We start from the raw sequence: 22,718 nt of genomic DNA, 5'->3' as shown, positions 1-22,718 counted from the left end.
TGCCTGCTTCTAGCCTGTTAACGTCAGTGCATTTCAGAACTGTCCTTTTTCACTACAGGGTTTGGTGATGCATTTTGCCTGGTCTGCGGCACAAAAACAACCATATCTCTTGCCTGTGCATGGAAGAGCACATTTTTATCTAGGTTTCTCCTAGGGGTAAAACAGTTCACTAACATTTATTATGCCTTTTTTTTCTATCCACACAGGGAAGAGAAAAACCTGCTTGGTCACAACCATGTTGCACAATCCAGTTTTAATCATGGTTCTATTTTTTATTGTAGACAGGCTCTTTGCTGTACAGACATAAAGATCCAGTAGACGAGGCAGTGGCTTAGGACCTGACTTTAATTTAAGAAGCATGATGCCCTTATTGAGAAACCTGTCGCTATTCTGTATGTAGGCGCAGACAAGGATTTCAAAGGGTTAGGTGCCGCAGGCATTTGGTTATCTCTGCTTAGAATTAGGACCATGGCTTGTAGCTTGATTTACAGCCTAGAATGAATAGAGCCACTGCGCTCAAGAATTTTGAGAGTTGGTTGCTTGATCCTAATTGTGCTTAATTTTTCACATTGTTATGTGTTCAGGGCCTATTTTTGTGCTCCTTAGCTATATACTTAATTTGAGAGGGAAAACGTCTGAAGGGAGCTAGCTAGCTTGACCACTTGGATCAAAGGCTGCCAGTGGGTAGCTTTCAACAGCTACGGAGTTTTGACCTTATTTTGGTGGTGGCTGTTACTATGGCAGCTATTAAGATGCAAATAGAAAGAAAGCGAAGGAGGACAAGTGGAGTTAAAATGCAATTTGGCTAGAAAAAAAGAAGACTGTGAGGAAATTATTTCTCCCAAGGCATTCATTTCTCACACAAGGTTGGTGTGAGTTTTAGGAATTGGGGAGGGTAAGCATATGCCAGCATTTGACCAAAAATACCGTCTCTGGGAAGAAAAAGAAAAGTTTGCGTCAGAATTGTGCCATTGAGATATTCCTGTGCTTTCAGCTTCAGGGTAAGGGAACAGCTTGTGGATACCACCAAAGTTGTGTTGCATTCCATATTCATCGCAAAGTGAAATCACCTTCCAACTGGCTTTCCCCCAACTCTCCTGAGCTCTTTACTCTAGCGCTGGTTTGACCCATATCCATAGAGGTTTGTGAGAATGAACTTTTGCCATCACTGTTTGCAGTGCTTGGGACAGACTGTTCAAAAAGAAAGTACTCAGACCATTAGGCCAAACTCACTCCTAGTGTATTGCCATTGATTTCAGTAGCATTACTCTAGAGAGAAATTGACATAATAGACATGTGAACATTAGGTATCCCTTTGGGTGGGTGCCCTTTTTAAACCAATACGTGTCCTGGGGCATCCAAGTATTAGGAGTCTGGAGCTGTGTGTGCGTGTAGCCTACATGTTTGTTACTAACAAAACATGTATGAAAACAGGATACTAGTTGCGAAGTCTTGTCTGAAATCCATAATCCTCTCCTCACCAGCTAATTGCGATACGAGACAAGGAGAGTGATTTATGGTGAAGGAGTAGGAGCTGGCTCGGATGAGCTATTAATTATCATGGATTCTTTGTAGTGCAAATTGAAGTAGTTGTAAAGCAAGAGGGAAGAGAAGTACGCATTAGCTCAATCAAGATGGAGTATTGCATGCTGGGACCTGCTGTCTCCACAGTTGGCATCTTCATATTAAAGATATGGGTGGTTTCAGGGGCCATGTTTTAGAACATCTTGAGCCGCATTTTGGCTACCCTGGTTGAAAGGATGAAATAAATGTATGTTGTAGAGCATTAATGCAGGTTCTTAGGCTTGGTGGGTTAATCTCTGCTTATGTTTGTGTTTTGAAGTCCAGGGCAATTTGACCAATCCTCCTTGTTGTCCTAGATTCCATTAAGATAAGACTGTAAAATGGTTGTGTTTGATTTTCTACTTCAGTGGAGCAGCGTGACTTCATTGGAGTGGATGACACAGGAAAGCGGTTGCTCTTCATGGCTAATGAAGCTGACTTGGATGAAGAACTTGTCATTAAGAGATCCCTCCTTCAGAAGTAAGCCCTCTGGGGTCCTTTTCATGGAAATTTAGCTTGGAGTGGGGAAAAATATTGGGGTGGGATTGATGGAGAAAGATGAACTGGGTTAAGGAGAGGAGGGGGAAAGGATTTTCCTGATGCATGATACGTGGCTCCCACAAACGGCAATGAAAGCACAGGGTTATTTTTCAGTGAGAAGTATTTTGCACCTACAACTGGTCGGTGTCCTTGTTCGGCAAGAGCAGAAGGATTATCATGAAAAAGAGCAGGGAAGGAGAAAGGGATGAGTGAAAGAGCCATGTGTTTTTTAAGAAAAGCCAGGGGGGCTAAATTCAGATGTTATTCAAATTCAGTAGTTTATATTTGTGATAGATCCGTTGATGTAAATGAAAAATTTGTCTCCTTGATATCCAAGGCGGCCACAGAATTGTTACAACTGGTTCCCGATTGGCGTGCTTGCTGTTAGAACTGTGTTCTGTGACTGTGATTATTAGCGAACCAACACTTGTCATTCTCTGTGGGGCTAGTAAAGAATATTGCAGCTATTGTTATTGGAGGCTTTTCTAGGTGTTTTTTGTCATTGCATTTACAGGTGGCTATGGTATGACAGCTTAGCAGTTGCTGCAACATATGTGATTTTAGTTGACCTATGATTGATTTTACAGATTTTTCTCGCCAGTGGATTTTCACTCCTGTTACCTCACTTAATTTAGCTTCTAGCATGAGAATTACTCAGTGTCCATCCTGCAGACCTCAGGGATACCCACTCAACTCCATTGCCTTCAGTAGATTTTCATAAGTGCAACTGATTGGAACTTAATAAGTAGTAGTATTGATGATGTACAAGCTGGGATGGCCTTTGCAGTTCTCTCCCTCTTGCCTGTGTTAGTTGTGCTGGCAGAAAAAGGCAGTAAAAACTTACTTTTGTCATTCAGGTCAGCACATGGGATTCTGCAAGTGTGCAGGGAGAAGATCTGCTAAGAGAAGACCATTTGTACATCATATTTTGGAGAGAACCCTATTTTAAGCTTCACAACACTCCCCTTAGGGTAGTTGAGAGTAAATGTGGCGTTTGCTTCTTGGAATGCACAAGTGGCCAAGACCTTGGTTTCACGCCTCACCCTGTAGGTGGCACTTGCTGCGGTGCTGCATTCTGGAGCACCACACTGAGGCCTGACTGATTCAGAGGAGGCAGCACCGCTTATTGAATCACCAGCACCACTGTGTTGTGTTGGCTACACTACTCAGAGTGGTCACCAGTGTTTTGTGTACCCTCGTGCAATGGTTCTCAAACGGGGGGCCTTAGAGATTGCACGGGTGGGTCCTCAGAATGGCAACAATCACACCAACGATATATAGACTCTGCAGTGAGAAGCAGGCACAACCCTCTCACTGACCTCTCTAAGTACTCTGCTCTTTTTCTTAAGGCATTACTAACAGTACATGTTTATATGAAGTACACATATACCTTTGTCCATCAGTTTCTCAGTTGGGAGTCCGTGATTAACATTGCATTTGAAAAGGGGTCTGTCGACAAAAAAAAATTTGAGAACCGCTTCCATCTTGGGGAAATTGCAAGTCAAACAGTGTAGTGTAGGAAAAGCCTTTTCCTTAAAATTTCCCAGCCGTGCAGTTCCACGGGGGTAGCCATTGAAGGAGCTCTCTGAGACAAAATGCTGGCAGCCAATGACAGTTTAATCACTGTGTTGTCTAGACCTGCTCTGAAGCTAACTTGCTCAAGACCTGAATTTTTCAAGTGAGAAACAAGCAAAACATTTAAATTACATAACCTTTGAAGCCTCTTTTAAACATCATTGTAAAGGAGGATCTGGAAATTACAGTGGACAAGAAGCTGGCTATGAGTCAGCAGTTTACCCTTATTGCCAAGAAGGCTAACGGCATATTGGGTGGCATTAGTAGGAGCATTGCCAGCAGATCGAGGGACGTGATTATTCCCCTCTATTCGGCACTGGTGAGGCCACATCTGGAGTACTGTGTCCAGTTTTGGGCCCCCCACTACAAAAAGGATGTAGAGAAATTGGAGAGAGTCCAGCGGAGGGCAGTGAAAATGATTAGGGGGCTGGGGCACGTGACTTATGAGGAGAGGCTGAGGGAACTGGGCTTATTTAGTCTGCAAAAGAGAAGAATGAGGGGGGATTTGATAGCAGCCTTCAACTACCTGAAGGGGGGTTCCAAAGAGGATGGAGCTAAGCTGTTCTTGGTGGTGGCAGATGACAGAACAAGAAGCAATGGTCTCAAGTTGCAGTGGGGGAGGTCTAGGTTGGATATTAGGAAACACTTTTTCACTAGGAGGGTGGTGAAGCACTGGAATGGTTATCTAGGGAGGTGGTGGAATCTCCATCCTTAGAAGTTTTTAAGGCCCGGCTTGACAAAGCCCTGGCTCGGATCATTTAGTTGGTGTTGGTCCTGCTTTGAGCAGGGAGTTGGACTAGATGACCTCCTGAGGTCCCTTCCAACCCTAATTTTCCATGATTCTATGAAAAGGGTGTGTGTCCAATCTTACTTCCCATTGTAGGTCACCATCCTTCAGCTAGTCTCTGCTCTGTTGATCGCTTCTTGTTCTTTGGACTTTCCTCATTTAGTGGAATTATAGCCCGTTGATCTCATATTGAGAGAGAAGAATTTCCAGGGCACGTTTGATTTCCCCTAGAAAGTGAAACAGATTTCTTTCTATCAATACTTTGAAAAGTTATGGTGGCCTTGTTGCATGATTGTTATACTCCCAAAAAAACCCTCAATACATGGTCTGCTCTTCATTTCTGGTTTGTGTTTGGGGGATGGGGGGAATTTTGTTTTACACTGTTGCACCAGGAGAAGTTGTCAGAACCTCGTTGACTTCCTTGTTTACCCATGGCAAAAATCTAGATCTGATGCAAGAGCTGGTCAAAGGAACTTTGCTTCCACCTGTCACCGGTGGGAAGCTCCTCTGACAAAAGAGCCAAAGCTGTAGAACAATTATTTAAAACAAAACAAAATATGCCAGAAAATCCTTTGTTCTGACCTTCCCTACCTTTTTCTTACCCCTGGATTTTAAGCTCTTTGCTGCTGTAAAAGGGCAGTGAGAAAGAAATGCAGACTTTCCTGAGTACCTGTTGTGGATTAAATATTCATTTGCTCTTCGCCCAGAGGGGGTCACCAGTTACTAAATTGCTGCAGAATGAACCTTTTTTGAGGCGAAGGAAAAGTTTACCTAGTGATCTGGTTTTCTCCCTAATATTCTGCTCTTCAGTTTGGCGTAGGATTTCTTTGAAGTAGTGTTCACTTTCTGCTAGCTGTGGGCAGCAACTGTGATTAACAAAGGGAAGCTGTGCCACCTTATACATCAGACATGTGATTCTGGACATTGCTTCTTCGATTGCAAAAACATCATGCCACATTTTGACAAAGTATCTTGTTCTCCTGTTGCTGATATACCTAATCTGTCTCGATCAAGGCTTCATATCTACTTCTGAGGGCATTCTGTGCCAAAAAACTAAAAATTCTGCGCCAAAATATTTTAAAATTCTGCAAATTTTATTTGTCAAATAAATATGGATACTCCAGCATGGCATTGGGGAGCACAGGCCACTGGCTGCACAGAGGTGGGAGATCACTGTGCAGCTCCCTGCCGTGACAGAGACTCAGTAGTGAGGCTTTACCCAACCCTGACACAGTGCAAGGACCTGGCCTGCCCCAGAAACACCCCAGGGCCCTGCCCCTCCGTGCCAGGTGCACCAGGTGTGGGCAAGCAAGCTCAGCAAGGCAGGATCCAAGTGTGGAGGGGCTTAGTGTGTGTGTGGGGGGGGGATCCAGGTGTGGGTTGAGAGGATTCTGTGTGGGGCAATCTGGGTGTGGGAGGCTCAGTGCGGGATCTGGGTCGGGGGGATCTGGATGCCCAGGAGCTTGTTGGAGGGCTCTGGGTGCAACAATAATGGGACTCTGCAGGGGGGGCCAGATGAAGGTGGTTGGGGCTCGGGAAGGGGATAGGACTCAGCCGGGGGGTCTGGGTGTAGGGAGCACAGTGGAGGGGGTCCAGATGTTGGTGGAGTGGGGCTTAGTCGGGTGGGGATCCAGGTGCAGCTGGTTGGGGCTCAGTGGGGTGGGGATCCAGGGGAGGGTGGCTTATTGGGGTAGTCCAGGTGCAGGGGGAGTGGGGCTCATTGGGGGGGTTCTGAGTGTGGGGGGAGGGTGTGAGGCTCGGCCGGGGGGGTTGGATGCATGAGGGTTGGGCGGATGGGGAAGCAACTCCCTGCACAGTGATCCCTCCCCCTGCAGCTGAGGAGCGATGGGTGCAGGAAGTGGGGGGTGAGGGAGTTTGCAGAGCTTCCTACAGCTGGGGGAGAAATCTGGGGGTGGGTCTGACATGGGCCCCAGATGCCGTGCAGGGGAAGAGGACGTCCCGTCCTTCCCAGCCCAGCTGGGACTAGCAGCTGAGCCTGGCGCAGGGTAGGAGCCACCAGCCAGGTCTTCCCCAGTCCCACCCCCTGCCCCACAGTGATTTACTTCTCTGCCGGCTGCCCTGGGCACCCGAAACATACTGCTGGGGAGGGTTCCCTTTGCTTCCCCATCAGAAAGCCATTTTTCTGTGGGGAAACAAGGAAATCTGCAAGAGACATAAATTCTGCACGTGCGCAGTGGCCCAGAATTCCCCCGGGAGTACATATCGTAACAAACACAGCAGGGTCAGATATCCATGTTCAGCCCCATTTGTAGATATGTAACAAAACATCAGGAGTGGGCAGGTAAGCAAATTTGTTGAGAGCACCTAGAGAGAGCAATGCTGTTAGGGAAGGAATTTTCAAGGAAGAGATTTCCTGCTTGGGTAATAGGGGCTTATAGAAAATTTATGAATAAACTGTGTGGGCCCTTCATTAGGTGAATTGTGGTAAATGGCTGAGAAATGAGGCATAAGAACGAAGGAAATGCCCTGGAGAAACTTCTGAGCCAAGCTGCGGTCCTTTAGAGAGAGAAATGAAGGCAGCATGCTCATCCCTGAAGCCTGAATTCACCAGTTACATCTCTCTGACTTGGGGCTTGGCAGGCCATAAGACTGAGAAAATAATGAGAATTCCATGGGCTTCCCCCCCCCCCCCCCCCCGCCCCTTTGAAAGAGGAGGCTGAAGCATTTGTTTTCAAAGTGATTACTAGGGACAGGGAATTGTTTTCTCCACCTTAGACATTTATGGTCACAAGTAAGATAGTAAAAGACACCTGTTGGAGCAGGTCTAAATTTGGAGCATTTCCTTTTAAGATACCATGGGATGTTTCAGGGTGAGTCGTCCCTAATAAACCATCCGTCTTCGTGGGTGTTCCATCTGTGTAAATGCAGGTGTTGTGCTTCTCCTAGAGGATATGCTAATAAATCACCAGGACAATCTCAGCGACTCATTACCTCATGTGCTTCAGACAGAAAAGAATACCTCATCTATAAATGTATGGAGTAATTATGGGAATAACTCTGAAGTAGCCCTGCAGACCTGTTTTTAAGATTTTTTTTTTTAATACAAAAAAGCAGGGGGGGAGGGTAGAGCTGGAGAATTTTTTTCTTCCCTTCCCCCTCACGCTGTGAGGATACAAATGAATGAAGTAGCCTCACTTTAAGGATCTGCTAATAGGAAAAAGTCAACATGGTGTCAGGTGCCTAATGGGAGTTCAGAAAGAGCATTGGTACATATTATTTCTGTTGTATTGCCCTAAGATCCTGCAGCCTTTCTGCTCATAGACTCACTGTTAGTCACTGGATATTTCTGGTCTGTGCAGCCGTGCTCCAGTCCGAAAGTTATCTTTCTGAAATACTCCATGACGCTTAGTGTTCCTGACTCATCTGCCTTTTATCCTCAAACGTAATGCCATGAGAACGGTGTGTGTGTGTGTGTGTGTGTGTGACATACACACACGCAGTGACTCCCATTGGGTAAAATATTTTACATTAGTTTGTCACTGTTCACATATGTTGGTAAAATTGGAAGGCTTCAGTATTAAAACTTTCTTTAAAAAAGTCTGTCTTCTCTTTGCAAGCAGCGAGGGATTGTAAACCATTGTGGAAAGAGGTTTAATCTTGTGGTTCTGCTCTGAAACGTCACTTTTTAAGAACAACGGGCGAATCTATATTTGTCTTTTCAGGCACTCTAGATTTGTGCAGTTTATAAGGAAGAAGATTTTCTGATTGACGTCTGAAAGTCAAGCTGGGTTCTTTCTGCTCATGCATCACTGAAAATGAACATGTTCTGATTTGAGTTTAGTTATTAATGATCCTGTTGCTGATGCATGAGCAGAAAAGAACCCGGCTCCCTTTCTCAGGGCTGCATGGACTCCAGAGTGCTAACAGCAGTCAAAGTATAGTAACATTCTTGCCAGGGAAGTAAGCAGAACTGACTCCGAATTAAACCAGGGGACAAGGTCTATTGAATAAAAAGCTGCGATTTTTACATACTAACTTTTCAGAGTAAAACCACACTTTAAAAAGCATGGTATGGCTTTAATCATATTGCTTTACAAATGAATATCTTGCTGAATAGTTCAGCAACAGAATATTGGCAGGTTAGCTGCTGTATCAGCCACTGGTAGGGAATAGACATTCTCAAGGTACTCTTTGTATCTCTTGCTTGCCTGTTTATAAGTTTCTCAGTTCATTAAGTATAAATGCCATCAGCTAAAAGACATTCATTTTTTCAACAAGTCTGCATTTTTATTATGCTTTTAAACTTTGCTTAACTTTAGTTGCTCTTTGCTGAAAATACATTGGGGATGGATATAGGCCCCAACTTCACACACTGACATACTTTTGAATTACTTTTTTATGGTTCTTAAATAGATACTGGAGCCAAATAAAAAGAATGGGGAAAGATGTCATTTTTCTCTTCAGTTCTGTGTTCTTTTATTTTGCGCTTGTACAGCAAACACATGTATATTCCGAAAGCCATTTACTGAGTGCTGAGCTCGATGTTTTGGGGAATACATTTACATTAATGATTGGTATGGATGTTGGTATGTTTTGCTATTCAGGCATGGTGGAGAGGAAAAGATTGAGAGGAATATGGAACATACCCTTCCTTTATTTCTGGAAAAAGGAGCATGCCTGCTTCCAGGTAGTGAATTACGAACCAATAAAAATAGTGTTCTGGGACATAAGAATCAAATCTAGAAATATTTGCAAGACCGTTTATTGAATGGAGCTAGAAAAAGTTAGGAGATGAATTTCTTTTTATTATATGATTATTACTAGCATTACAAAAATTGCAAGACGAAAAAAGGAGAGGAGAGATTCGGTATTTGGTTTCTAATTGTTACTGAGTTTGTGCTGAATTGACTGTCATTTGTCCATGTAATGCTGGTTAGGGCTTGGTTTTAGACCAGCGCTTGTCCTGAGAGTCTGTTTTATTATTCAGAGTTTCCAGAAGAGGAAGAAATTATTGTGTTGCTTGGACATCTTAGAAGGCATGTGCCTGGTGATACAATATTTTGTGTGAGCGTATCCCTTTAGACGATACATACACTAATTCCCATCACTACCCTACCAGAGGCCTGGATCGTGAAAACTTGATCAATATTTTGTTTGTTTTAAAGAGACCTTTTGATATCTTAAAATATTCAGCACCGGGTCTGGGGTCTTTAGTAATGGAACGAGTTAGTGTATTTCATGGGGTCAGTGGGAAGCATGCCCATCTTTGTTGGCTGTTTTTATGGTATGTTAACTCTAATCAAACCAGCTGTTCCTATGAATACTTTGAGAAAAGACACAGCAGTATTAAACATTTTCTCTTCGGGCTTATATTTTGATGCACAGAGTATATTTGGTGATGTGTAGCAGAGCAGCCTGCTGAAATCTTAGGGATCTCAGCTTGTGGACCACGTTCCTGAAATAACCAGTAGGTAATAGAGGCACAAATGCATTATTGTGCTGTTGGGATGGACATCAAAGGTCAGAGGAGTTATCTATGCCTGTTTGAATGCTGTCAGATTCTCCTCTGCCACATGTTAGACATGTGTTACTCATCAGTGAATTATGGAACTCCATGACGCAAAGCAGGCAGGAATGCAGGGGAGAAAAAAAATCACCTAGTTTAAAGCAAAGCAAGGGTGAAATGAGGCATATAAAATTCAATAAAAGTTAAAAGGTTCAATTCTGCTTGGAGCTGAGGTTCTGACTCCCAACCCTGGCCAGAGCTCATGCTTGTAGTTGTCTTACTATTCTGTACTTTTTTTTTTTTTTTTTTTTTTTAATTCCTTAATGTCATGCCTAACAGAAGGGTTTTCAGCTGGCAGGATGGAAATACCTGTGGAATTCTTGCAAAGCACCATTCATCGATCTCACACTAAGAAACCTTGACCTTAAAGAACTCTTTCTTAAGCATAGTCATTCAGATCTCAAATAGACTGTAACGCAGGGGTACAGAACAGTGGTCTCATGTTAAAATTAGCAACCATTTGATTGAACAAACTGTTGTTACATAATCCTTCAAGTGCCAATTTGTTACACCTACTGTGTTGTCTACTGGGGCTCTAGATCAGTGGTCTCCAAAGTGGGGTGCGCAAAAGGATCCTTGGGGGTGCGCGGCAGGAGGCGCGTTTTTGTTTGTTTGTTTGTTTTTTTGCTTCGTCTTCAGTTCGGACGGGAGTCCGAGCGGCTTTTTTTTTTTTTTTTGCTTCGGCAAAAATGGTAGAGCTGGCGCGGCAGGGGGTGCGTGCTCAAAATTTTTTTACTGATGGGGTGCGCGATCAAAAAAATTTGGCGACCACTGCTCTAGATTGTGAATGACTTGTTCTTAGTGCTAAACACAGATCATAAAAATTGATAATGGAAAGGGTCAGAATACACAATTAGCTTGTGTAAAGTTAGATATATGTGCCTGAGACCCTTACAAAGTGAGCGTTCTGTTTTACTTACAGTAATGATATATCTTTTTAAATGATTCCACTCAGGCTAAAATTCTCCATTCCCTGTTGAACAGCCATTGTGCGACTCTCCCAAAACAGAATTGTGCTGGAATTACACAGGAAATGAAGAGCATAACAGATTTTCTTTTCTCTTGCTAAGACGTGCTTCCAGTGAGTTCTTCCAGTGGATGGAATAAATAACACAGATCTTTTTCTAAAGACAGTATGTCCTTTGCATGTCTGTCTCATCCAGAAAATTCCCCGCACATTCCCTGGCTTTAGATACTTCCCCTCTCTAATTCATCTTGATGCTGCTAGGAAGCTTAAATGGAGGTTCCTTTTTAGGTAGCAAATTCCCTTCTTTAAATGATCCAGGAGATCTCTTTTAGATATAAGGCTCTCCTTCTCCAGTGGCTCAATCTGACGTACTTTACTGTATTGTGCCCTTCCCTTATGGTCTAGACAGTATTTGGTCCTGCCATGCGGGCAGGGGACTGGACTCGATGACCTCTCGAGGTCCCTTCCAGTCCTAGAATCTATGAATCTATGAATCTACCTGGGATTCAAGAGATTATCACAAACTGGATCTCCTAAATGGCTATTTTGCATTTTTAACATAATTTACATATGTTGAAACCTTGGGCAATAATATCTAGTAGTATTTTGCTGACTGGTCATCTTGAAATCCTTTCATCTGGAAAAAACCCAAGTCCTTAAATTGAGATCAGTGGGAGCTGGTGGGTAGTTGGCACTTCTGAAAATCTGGCCACTTTATTTAGTTGCCTAAATAAGCATTTAGGAGCCTAACCTTCTTAGGCTCTCATATTTAAAACTTTGGCTGATGGATCTTAATTAATTCCAAAGGTTGGATACAAACCAGTAAAAAGCAAGGGAGATTCTAAGTTACAGTTGAATTTATCCTCTTGTTTCCTGTATATAATTCTTTGAGCAGCTGGTGACTTTACAAAGGCGTGAAGGACCGTCTTTCAGACTTCCCTTTGAATTTCCTTGCCTTACTAGCCCCAAGTCATAGCATTAGATATCATTTTGGAGACCTTAAGTATTTGCCTCACATGTTCTTAACTTCTCTCCCCCTCATATCAGTAGTGACTATGGGGCTCTGGGAGCGAGGGTGAAGGAGTCAGGGGCAGAGGTGGTGTTCTCATCTATCCTCCTGGTTGAGGATAAGGGCCCAGGTGGGGGGACACACATTCTGGAGATTAATGCATGGCAGCGCAGATGGTGTCAGTGGGAGGGTTTTGGCTCCCTCAACCCTGAGATGCTGTTCTGGGAAGAAGGACTGCTGGGAAAAGATGGGATGTACTGACCAAGAAAGGGAAGAGCAACTTTTGATAACTCACCAACCTAGTGAGGAGGGGTCAGGCAACAAAAGCTCACTGGAAGGCATAAAAAAGGGTGATCTTAATAGAGGGCTAGATGTTACTGGAGACATGGAAAATTACAATAGTGCCATAGGAGCAAAAAGAGGAAAAACCGTGGGACAATCTGCTTAGCATCTTAGATGTCTCTACACAAATGCAATGAGTCTGGGGAATAAACAGGAATAACTGAAAGTATTAATATACAAGCTAAATTATGACTTTATTGACATCAATTATGACTTGGTGGGATAAATAAATGGTGGCAGGAATAAATGGAATAAATTAAACATATTCATTCATTCATGATCTGGAAAAAGGTTAAACAGGTGAAGTGGCAAAGTGGGGGATATGATGGAGGTTTATAAAATCATGAATGGTGTGGAAAAAGTGAATAGGGAAGTGTTATTTACCTTTTCACACAATGCAAAAAATGGGTCACCTGATGAAATTAGTAGGCAGCAGGTTTATACAAACAAGAGGAAGTACTTTTTCACACAGTACACAACTAACCTGTGAAACTCATTGTCATGGGATGGTGTGATGGCCAAAAGTATAACAGGGTTCAAAGAAGAACTGGAAAAGTTCATGAAGGATTGATCCATCAGTGGCCAACATGATCAGGGATGTAACCCCATGCTCAGAGTGACCCTAAACCTCGGACTTTCTAAAACTGGGAGTGGAAGGTAGGAGTGGATCACTCCATGATTACCCTGTTCTGTGCACTCTCCTTGAAGCTCTGGTATGAGTCACTGTTGGGGATAGGATACTGGGCAAGATGGGCCATGGCCTGACCCAGTATCACAGCTCCTAAGTTCTTACGTCCCCGTGTACTGGAGAAGGGCAAACATAGTACCTCTCTTTTAAAAGGGAACAAAGAAGACCTGGGAATTTATAAACCAGGCAGCCTAACTTCGATACCTAGAGAGATACTGGAACAAACTATTAAACAATCAGTTTGTAAACACCTAAAGGATAATAGGGTGGTAAGTAATAGCCAACGTGGATTTGTCAAGAACAGATCGTGCCAAACCAACCTCATTTTCTCCTTTGACAAGGTTACTGGCCTAGTGGATAAGAGGGAAGCAGTAGATGTGATAATCTTGATTTAAGAAAGGCTTTTGACACAGTCCCACATGATTTTCTCATAAACAAACTAAGGAAATGTAGTCTAGGTGAAATTACTATAAGGTGGGTGCATAACTGGTTGAAAGACCGTACTCAGAGTAGTAATCAAGGTTCACTGTCAAACTGGGAGGATGTATATAGTGGGGCCCTGCAGGGTTCAGTCCTGGGTCTGGTACTAGTCAATATTTTCAGTAATGACTTGAGTAATGGAGTGGAGAGAGTGCTTATAAAATTTACAGATGACACCAAGCTGCAAGCCCTTTGGAGGACAGGATTAGAATTCAAAGTGACTTTGATAAATTGGAAAATTGGTCGGAAATCAACCAGATGAAATTCAATAAAGACAAGTGCAAAATACAACACTTAGGAAGGAAAATTCAAATGCACAAATACAGCAGTACTGTCGGAAAGGATCTGGGGATTATAGTGGATCTCAAATTGAATAGGAGTCAATAATGTGATGCAATTCCGAAAAAAGCTAATATCTTTTAGGGATATATTAACAGGAGTGTCACATGTAGGACATGGGAGGTAATTGCTCTGCTCTGCTCAGCACTGGTGAGGCCTCAGCAGGAGTATTGTGTCCAGTTTTGGGCATAACACTTTAAGAAAGATGTGTACGAATTGGAAAGAGTGCAGAGGAGAGCAACAAAAATGAAAAAAAATGAAAAATATATTTGGAAAACCTGACCGCTGAGGAAAGGTTAAAACAACTGGGCAGGGTTAGTCTTGCCAAAGAAGACGGACAGGGGAGGGGGGGGGCGACAGGACCTGATAAGTATTCAAATAAGCTTAGGGCTGTTATAAAGAGGATGGTGATCAGTGGTTCTCCATGTCTATTGAAGGTAGGACAAGAGGTAATGGGCTTAATCTGCTTCTAACTCTCAGGATAATTAAGCTCTGGAACAGGCTTCCAAGGGAAGTTGTGAAATCCCCATCATTGGAGGTTTTTAAGACCAGGTTAGACAAACATCTGCCAGGGATGATTTAGGTTTATTTGGTCCTGCCTCAGCCCAGAGGCCTGGACTAGATAACCTCTTAATGTCCCTTCCAGCCCTACGTTTTTATGATTCGATTTCTATTATATGCATTAGTCCTTCCTAATGTATTAATGCAGCATTCATAGAACTGGATTTTTGTCTTTTGTCAAATGAACTATAGCGTTGCTGAAAATATTTCTGAACTTCCAACTTTTGTGATTTTGAGTCTCAGCCAGGTAGAACAGTAATAACAGAACCAAGGCCAGCAGTGCTATAAATTTCAACTAGACTATAGAAAAAAATGCTGATTTCTGTTTGTACTGTTATTAAAGATATTTATGCAGGGCAGGTCTTTCAGCAAGTGTGATTATTTTCAGAGGGGCTCTATTTCCATTCATGCAATAGAATGTGTTAGGGATGTGTGCTGAGAACGGCACCTGAGGGGCAGGCACCAGACAGAATGGATAAAACCCCCTGTGAATGAGACTTCTCCAAGCTTTCTGCTCTTTCTGTCCATCTTTGCTTCTAAGAGCACTTGAAAAATATTGTTCCTCAGGTAGGTTTCCTTCCTGGGTCCCTGGTTTAGCATTTGAATGAGTGCCACTTTCCCAGACCAAACGGCTATTATAGATTTAAGCTTTTCACGTAGGAAAGTATGTGAGCACATATTTAGCAGCACCCAGACGCTATTGAAAGAATAATGGACTCTTCCCACATTCAACTCCATTCTTCATATCCACACTGCCAGAACTCTGGAGCCACCGGTGTGTCAAATAATTTTATTTCCCTGCTTACATTCTGTTTCTTCCTCCTTTCCCCTTCCCAAACATAAAATCCTTCTCGAGTGATTGATTCATAGAAGTTAGATTCCTTGTAGATCAGCGCACACTTAACAGCAAAGACCAGTTACGTCTGTTTATTGAGGGCACAGCTCCATGAGCCCAATTACTACTTTCTGGTATGTTTTTGATACTTTCCCACTTCAAAAATAGCATATATCTAAAGTCTAACGACTATATCGTTTGCATTTTTTTCAGCTATAAATGCATAAGCCCTGAGAAGGTAGCTGTAGAATGTAGTTTTAAAAAGTGCATACTGTATGGAGGCAGAGACCTGAAAAGTTTGGACTCTGACAAGTCTCACTGTAGCATTAGACTTTATCTAGCTGAAAAAGGGGAAGGCAAGTAAACTGTTATGCCGGCTGTGAGCTCTAGCATACAGAGAACCCGAAGCCTCGTGGTACTTGGGAATAGAACTGAGCTCTTAATCTTTTTTTAAACTCTGACATTGCAGGAAGGTTGTCTGGTCTTACTCAAAACATCAACTTCAGAGCGCTCTAGTCGTTCCTTTGAGGAGAAATACATAAGTTAATTTGTTGGTTTACTATAGACAGTCACTGGGATGAAAGCTTCTATCTTTTCTGCTTCCCCTGGGATTCCCTTCTGTGTATATGCTCTGGTGCCTGAACAGGTAAGAATACTTGCCTACCTCATTAGAGTGTCAAGACTTAATTCATATTATTTATGTAAGCTCCTTACATGCAAAATTCTATAGAACAGTAGTCCCCAGACTGTGGGGCGTCTCCCTAGAGAGGTGCGGGGGGCACATGGTGAGGCCCGAGGGGGGGTAGGGAGGAAGCGCTCCCCAGCTGCAGTTCCACTCTAACCTCCACCACCGGTCCCAGCCGTAGCCCTGCTCCGCCCCCTGCTTCATTCCCTTTCTGTCTCCAGGCCAGCTCCGCCTCTAGCTTCAGCTCCTCTCCTATCCCCCTTCAGCCCAAGCTCTGTAATGAGGTGGGGTGTGTGTGGACAGATTCCATTACTGGTAAGGGGGCGGGGGGCGACAGGAAAAGTTTGGGCACCACTGTTATATAAGTAAAAAGTAGTTTTTAGAATCCAAATAATTACTTTTCAAACATAACCAACAAGAAGCAGCTGCTATAACATTTCATACTTATATACATGATGAATTAAGAATCATATTTAAACCTGGATTTTCAGTCTTGACTTTGGATTTTCAGTGTTTGTCAGTCCTCTAATATTTAAATATATTATTGTATGGTTTATTCCATACTGTAATGTTCCATACTATTAATGTAATTACTACAGTGCATGTAATTTCCTCTCAGATTACTTATTTTCCAAACATTCACGATAAAACATCAACGATGTGGAGTGAATTACTGGCACAACAATTGGCTTTGCCCAATACTTGTTAACCCTAGTGTTTATTTTCCAGTCATTTACTTCTAGACAGGTTGACCCAATGGTAATTTTTTAAGGGGACCTATGCTCCTTGGGGTGGGGGCTGGCTTTTCATTGTACAGCCTTGGGTTGGGCCTCCAGATGCTACTACGGTACAAATGTTAAATAATAACAAAAACCTATAGTTTCTCTCGCTTTGGCTAGTTTACTTTCAATATGAAATGAATTATCCAGAGATTGAGTTCATTAGCAACAGTCTCTGTCAACGCTTCTTCTCCTGCACGTTTCTTCTAACCAGTGTTTTTAAAAACCTGCCAACAGTTCCCCTATACCTAGTCTTGTTTTTTATTCTCTTTTGCCCAGTTCATTTGGGCTGCTGTTTGGGCTTCTTGCATGTCTTATTAATGAATATTTTATGTATGAAATGACAGACTAGAAACAAAACAAGAGGCGATATGATTGCTTTGCTAAGTAATGACCTCATGAAAGGTCAGTTTCATAAGTGAAGATATAACAAATACATCATAGGTCAAGAATGCTATAAATGGAAGAAACCCCGGGCTGGGGCTGGGGGTAGAACTGAGAATAACATGAGGGAAGGAGGTCCACGTTGGTGGCTTCTTTTATCCTTAGATTCTAAGGCCAGAAGAGGACCATTATTATTCAGTCTAACCTTCTGCATGACACAGGCCATAGAACTTCATCCAGTAACTCCTGCTGCAAGGTCAGTCCCCAGTGACTGAACTAGTGTATGTTTCAGAAAGGCACCCTGTCTTGATTTAAAGACTGTGAGTGATGGAGAATCCACCACACACCTTGATAAGATGTTTGGATAATTACCCTTGCTTTAAAATGTACTTGTTTTTTTCTAGTTTGAATTTTTCTAATTTCAACTTCCAGTCATTGAATCTTATGCTTTTTACGGTTAGACTGAAGAGCCCTGTAGTATCAGACCTTGTCCTGTGTAGTACTTGTAAACTGTGATCAAGTCACTGTTTAAGTTTCTCTTTGGTATGTCTACACTACACTGCACTGCAGAGTACGGGGGTGTGAACTGCAGAGTGCACCAAAGTGCTGCATGCCAACTGCCTTGTGTGATGCTGGTGACATGAACTAAAAGGTACCTGGTTCACATTAACACAGTCCTCTTTCAAACAGGGCTACCTTAATGTGAGCTGGGTACTTGTTCGTTGGCGCCAGCAATGCACTCTGCAGTTGTCAGCCCCACAGTATGCGCTGCAGTGCAGTGCAGACAGCTAAGCGACACAGATTGAGCTCCTTACGTTTCTCATTGTAACTGGTGGAGGCATCATAGAAAAGGAGAGTTTTCATGGGGACAACGAGGTAGCTTTGCAGATAATAGTAACATGGTTATGTGGTTCCATAGACTAGCTGTTCTAGCTTCTTAGCTGAATGCGCTTCTGGTTTCTGCGTCAGTCAGTAACAGGTGGGTTTTATAAATCACAAAAGTGGGCTATTGCTGTTGTATTTCTACCATTTATAAGGAATCATTCATACTTGATTATCTCATGGCACTATAGAGCTTGTTACCTCCCTTTACTGGAGAGGGGTTTGCTTGTTCTGTCTTATGTAAATGTAACTACTGTGATTATGGGGCAGGAATGCTGTGGAATGCGGTGCTAGGTAAGCAGAATCTTAGAGCTACATTCTGGGTATAGCTAGAAGTGTGCTCCATTTGGAAAGGGTGGCAACTGCCTCTTTCTTGAACTTTATTCCACGCTCAGAATATTCCCTAAATACTGCAGGTTTATGGGCACACAGCTGTTCTTAGTAAGACGACTGACTCTTCACAACTTTTTATAGTGCAGGACGTCCTTTCATACCAAGCGAGAGCCTTAGGGGAGAGGTGTTCTGTTCCAGGTCTTGTAAGTGCTCGTCCCTTCTCAGTGTCTTTGCTTTCTTGGTGCAGATGTGGAGAACAGCAAGGATTTGTGGCCACTCAGAGAGAAGGATCTGATCAAAAGAATACATTCTTGCCAGATGACTGTCAAAATAAACCACAGAATACTAGAAATTAGAGATGGGGAAGGACATGTTAGATCAGCTAAACACTAAAGCATCTCCCTGCCAACCTAGACTTGTTCTCTCCTCAGAAACTGCAGCAGGACGGAGCAGTTATTCCTCAGAAAGCTGGGCTTTGTGTTACTCCTGACTTCAGTTCTTCCAAAGCTTTTATCAGGACAGCGTTGAGTGAATCACATCTGGCCATCTTCTCACCTTTACAGTGGTGAAGGTCCAAGGTCAGTTTGCAAATTAGTTTATCCGTTTCCTGATTTCCTCCCCCTCACTCAATTGATGATGTTATCGTTAAATATTCATATTACAGTAGCACCTAGGAGCCCCACTTGTGGACCAGGACCCCATTGTTCTAGGTAGTGTACAAACTGAACAAAGAGCTGCCAAGCTAAATTCAAGACTAGACAACAGATGGATACACCCAGATGGGGGAGTACAAGGAAACAATGGGACAGTACTGGTAAGGGTGACAGGCAGGGGTCTCAGCACACTGAGGGTGGAGTGTATCCATTGAGAAGTTGTCCATATGATTTTGTTCACCGTTTTTGAAGACTCCAATCTTAATACTTGTTAAGTTGCCAGCTTCATCACTAACAGCCTTCCTCACAAGGCACTAAGAAAAACAGTCCTAAACTTTAATCCAGAGGAGTGCTAAATCTCTTGTCTGTCTTGCTCTGGGTATTCTACAGCAGCCTCTCACAATGGTATCTGGGTGTTGACAGTGATCAGCACTTTACAGGTTATCGGGTAATAGAGAGGCAGTCGGTGCCTTGCCAGATTGAGCCCTTAATCTGCAAAAACAATAATACATCCGTTGGAATCAGTAAGAGTGGCAGGAAGATACTAACTAGATTGTAGTGATTCTGCGGAAAGCCCTATTCATATGGCTGTTTTAAGTCCAGGCACCTTCACAGATTTCCTTTGTCAGTCGGAAGGAGAACAAAATTATACCTCTCTCTGATCCTCTCTTGGTCTCTCTGAATCGTCTTTGTCCTTAACCTTTCCTGGGGTACAGAAATATTTTCTCTTGCCCTCTTTGCTCCTCTCCCAAACCATTCTATTCCCACTGCTCTGCTCAGAATTCTTGGGCAGTATCGCAGATATCCCCTCCTGGGAGGATGTTGAAGCCTGCTTTCTGCAACTTCTTGCCTGGAATTATTCAAACATTCAAGAAAAAAAATATACACCATTCATTTTCTTTAGACTGCAGCAAAGGGCTTGCCGTGTGTGAGGGTCAAGGATGGCATCAGCACATCCATCTGAAAGATACCAGGCCAAGTCTTTAAAAACCAAATCCGACTTCTCTAAATTGGGTTGACTTGTCAGAATTGTTTGATCCCTGCCTGCTACAATAGTGTAAATCAGGCCTGCACAACATGCGGCCCGCGTGGGCTCGCTGTGCGGCCCGCGGGGGTTGAGTAGGTGGGCTCACTGTGCGGCCCGCGGGGGGATGAGTAGGCAAGTGGTGGGTGAGGGAGGGGGGCTGAGTAGGCGAGCCGGCAGGCAGTGGCGGGGAGTGAGTAGGCAAGCTGGGGGGGGGGGGTGGTGGTGGAGGGGAGGCTGAGAAGGCGAGCGGGCGGGCAGTGGCGGGGGGGGCAGGTGAGCCGGCGAGCCGGAGGGGTGGGGGGCTGAGGAGGTGAGCGAGCGGGCAGAGGAGGGGGGCTGAGGAGGCGAGCCGGGGGAGGGGGGCTGAGGAGGCGAGTGGCGAATTGGTGGCTGACCTGTTCTACTGATCTGGTCTGGCTCCCATCTCCTCTCCCAAGGCCGGCTCCAGGCACCAGCAAAACAAGCAGGTGCTTGGGGCGGCACATTTCTGGGGGCGGCATTCTGGTGCCGGCCATCATAGGCACCGACTCCGGGGCATGGGGAAAAAGTGCCCTCGCCGCCCCAGTTTGCCACCGCCCGCTCCCCTGAGCGCGCCACCGCCGCTCCGCTTCTCCCCCTCCCTCCCAGGCTTGCCGCGCACGCGAAACCGCTATTTCGTGCAGCAAGGCTGGGAGGGAGGAAAGCCGAGCGGCGGGCACTCGGGGGAGGCGGCGATGGTGGAGCGGCGGTGAGCTGGAGTGGGGAGCGGTTCCTCTACCCCCCCGTTACTTCCTGCGCCCCGCCACCCTAGCTCACCTTTGCTCCGCCTGCTCCCCTGAACGCGCTGCTGCTCCGCTTCTCCGCCCTCCCTCGCCTGAGAGGGAGGGGAGAGAAGCGGAGCGGCGGCACGCCCGGGGGAGCAGGCGGAGGTGAGCTAGGGCGGGAGGTTGCGGGGGGCCCGCAGGAAGCAATGGGGGGGGAGGGGAAATGCAGCACGCCGGGGGAGGAGGCGGGGCTGGGGATTTGGGGAAGGGGTTTGGAAGGGGTGGAGTTGGGGCGTGCAGTTCAGGTTGCCCAATCTCAAAAAAAGATATATTAGAATTGGAAAAGGTACAAAGAAGGGCAGCAAAAATGATGAGGGGGATGGAACAGCTTCCATATGAGGAGAGATTAAAAAGACTGGGACTGGTCAGCTTAGAAAAGAGACAAACTAAGGGGGGATATGATGGCGATCTATAAAATCATGAATGATGTGGAGAAAGTGAATAGGAAAGTGTTATTTAGCGCTTCACATAACCCAAGAACCAAGGGTGACCCAATTAAATTACTAGGCAGCAGGTTTAAAACAAACATAAGGAAGTACTTCAGGTAATGCAGAATTAACCTGTGGAACTCATTGCCCCAGGGGATGTTGTGAAGGCCAAAAGTATAATTGGGTTAAAAAAGAATTTAGATAAATTCATGGAGGATAAGTCCTTCAATGGCTATTGGCCAAGATGGTCAGAGATGCAACCCCATGCTCTGGGTGTCCTTAAACCTCTGACTGCTAGAAGCTGGGACTGGACAACAGAGGATGGATCACACTCAGTAAATCTGCCCGTTTTGTTGATTCACTCTGAAGCATCTGGGACTGGTCACTGTCGGAAGACAGAATACTGGGCTAGATGGACCTTTGGTCTGACCCAGTAGGGCCATTCATATGTTCTAATTCTTATGAGGCTCTGTGACGTTATTGATATAATCTGGGACCATATAGATCATTGTTGCAACCAAGGTCCTGTAGTGGCACCCAAATCTTGTATAAAGGGGGTCAAATGGGGTGTCTAAGACAAGGTTATGGTTTACTGGTTATGATTATGCTGTCTATATGTGTGTATCAGTTTTATAGTTGAAGTTATGAATATTGGCTCTATACTGTCTGTATTGCAAACTTATGCTATGCTTCTGGGTGACATCCCAGACAAGCTGGTGTTAGCTCTGCCTAGCCTGCTTGATGACCCATTAAGAACCATCAGCTATACAATGGACTCATTGAGAAAAGGCAAATATGCCTTGAGACTCAGCAAAGTATGCAGGGACTGGCCCATGTGACTCCAGACTCCATTTTGCTGTAATTTTCCACAGTAAGAACAAAGAGGTGTTCTTACACCTGGAAAAGACTGAGGCCTCATCTCCATTTTGTCTTCAATCCTGCTTCTTATCTCTGGAGGGACTTTGCTACAACTGAAGCTCTGAACAAAGGACTGATGACCCATCCCAGCTGGGGATGTTCCAGAGACTTGATTTGAACCTGCAGTTTATTCTATCGCTGCTGCAAGCCTGAACCAAGAACTTTGCCATTACTGTATGTAATTGATTCCATTTAACCAATTCCAACTCTCATCTCTGTCTTTTTCCTTTTATGAATAAACCTTTAGATTTTAGATTCTAAAGGATTGGCAACAGCGTGATTTGTGGGTAAGATCTGATTTGTGTATTGACCTGGATCTGGGGCTTGGTCCTTTGGGATCAGGAGAACCTTTTTTCTTTTTCTGGGGTATTGGTTTTCATAACCATTCGTCCCCATAACGAGTGGCACTGGTGGTGATACTGGGAAACTGGAGTGTCTAAGGGACTTGCTTGTGAGACTTGTGGTTAGCCAGTGGGGTGAGACCAAAGTCCTCTTAGTCTGGCTGGCTTGGTTTGCCTTAGAGGTGGAAAAACCCCAGACTTGGGCAGTGACTGCCCTGTTTTAGCAATTTGTCCTGAATTGGCACTCTCAGTTGGGTCCCGCCAGAACCGCA

At 44.3% G+C, this 22,718-nt stretch overlaps 1 protein-coding gene across 3 annotated transcripts in view; it reads left to right on the top strand.

Annotated features, from left to right (window-relative positions):
- Nucleotides 1-22,718, top strand: part of EIF2B3 (eukaryotic translation initiation factor 2B subunit gamma) — a 149,826-nt gene that overhangs the window by 34,050 nt on the left and 93,058 nt on the right. For all 3 annotated transcript variants that reach the window (XM_065409141.1, XM_065409142.1, XM_065409143.1), the window contains one exon: nt 1,932-2,043. In XM_065409141.1, coding sequence (XP_065265213.1) covers nt 1,932-2,043 — 112 coding nt within the window. The remainder of the gene's footprint in view (nt 1-1,931; nt 2,044-22,718) is intronic.

This window comes from Emys orbicularis, chromosome 8 (genome assembly GCF_028017835.1).
Source record: "Emys orbicularis isolate rEmyOrb1 chromosome 8, rEmyOrb1.hap1, whole genome shotgun sequence".
Classification (NCBI taxonomy): Eukaryota; Metazoa; Chordata; order Testudines; family Emydidae; genus Emys; species Emys orbicularis.
Note: the sequence above shows the minus strand (reverse complement) of the source record. Positions and strands in the feature narration are given on the sequence as shown.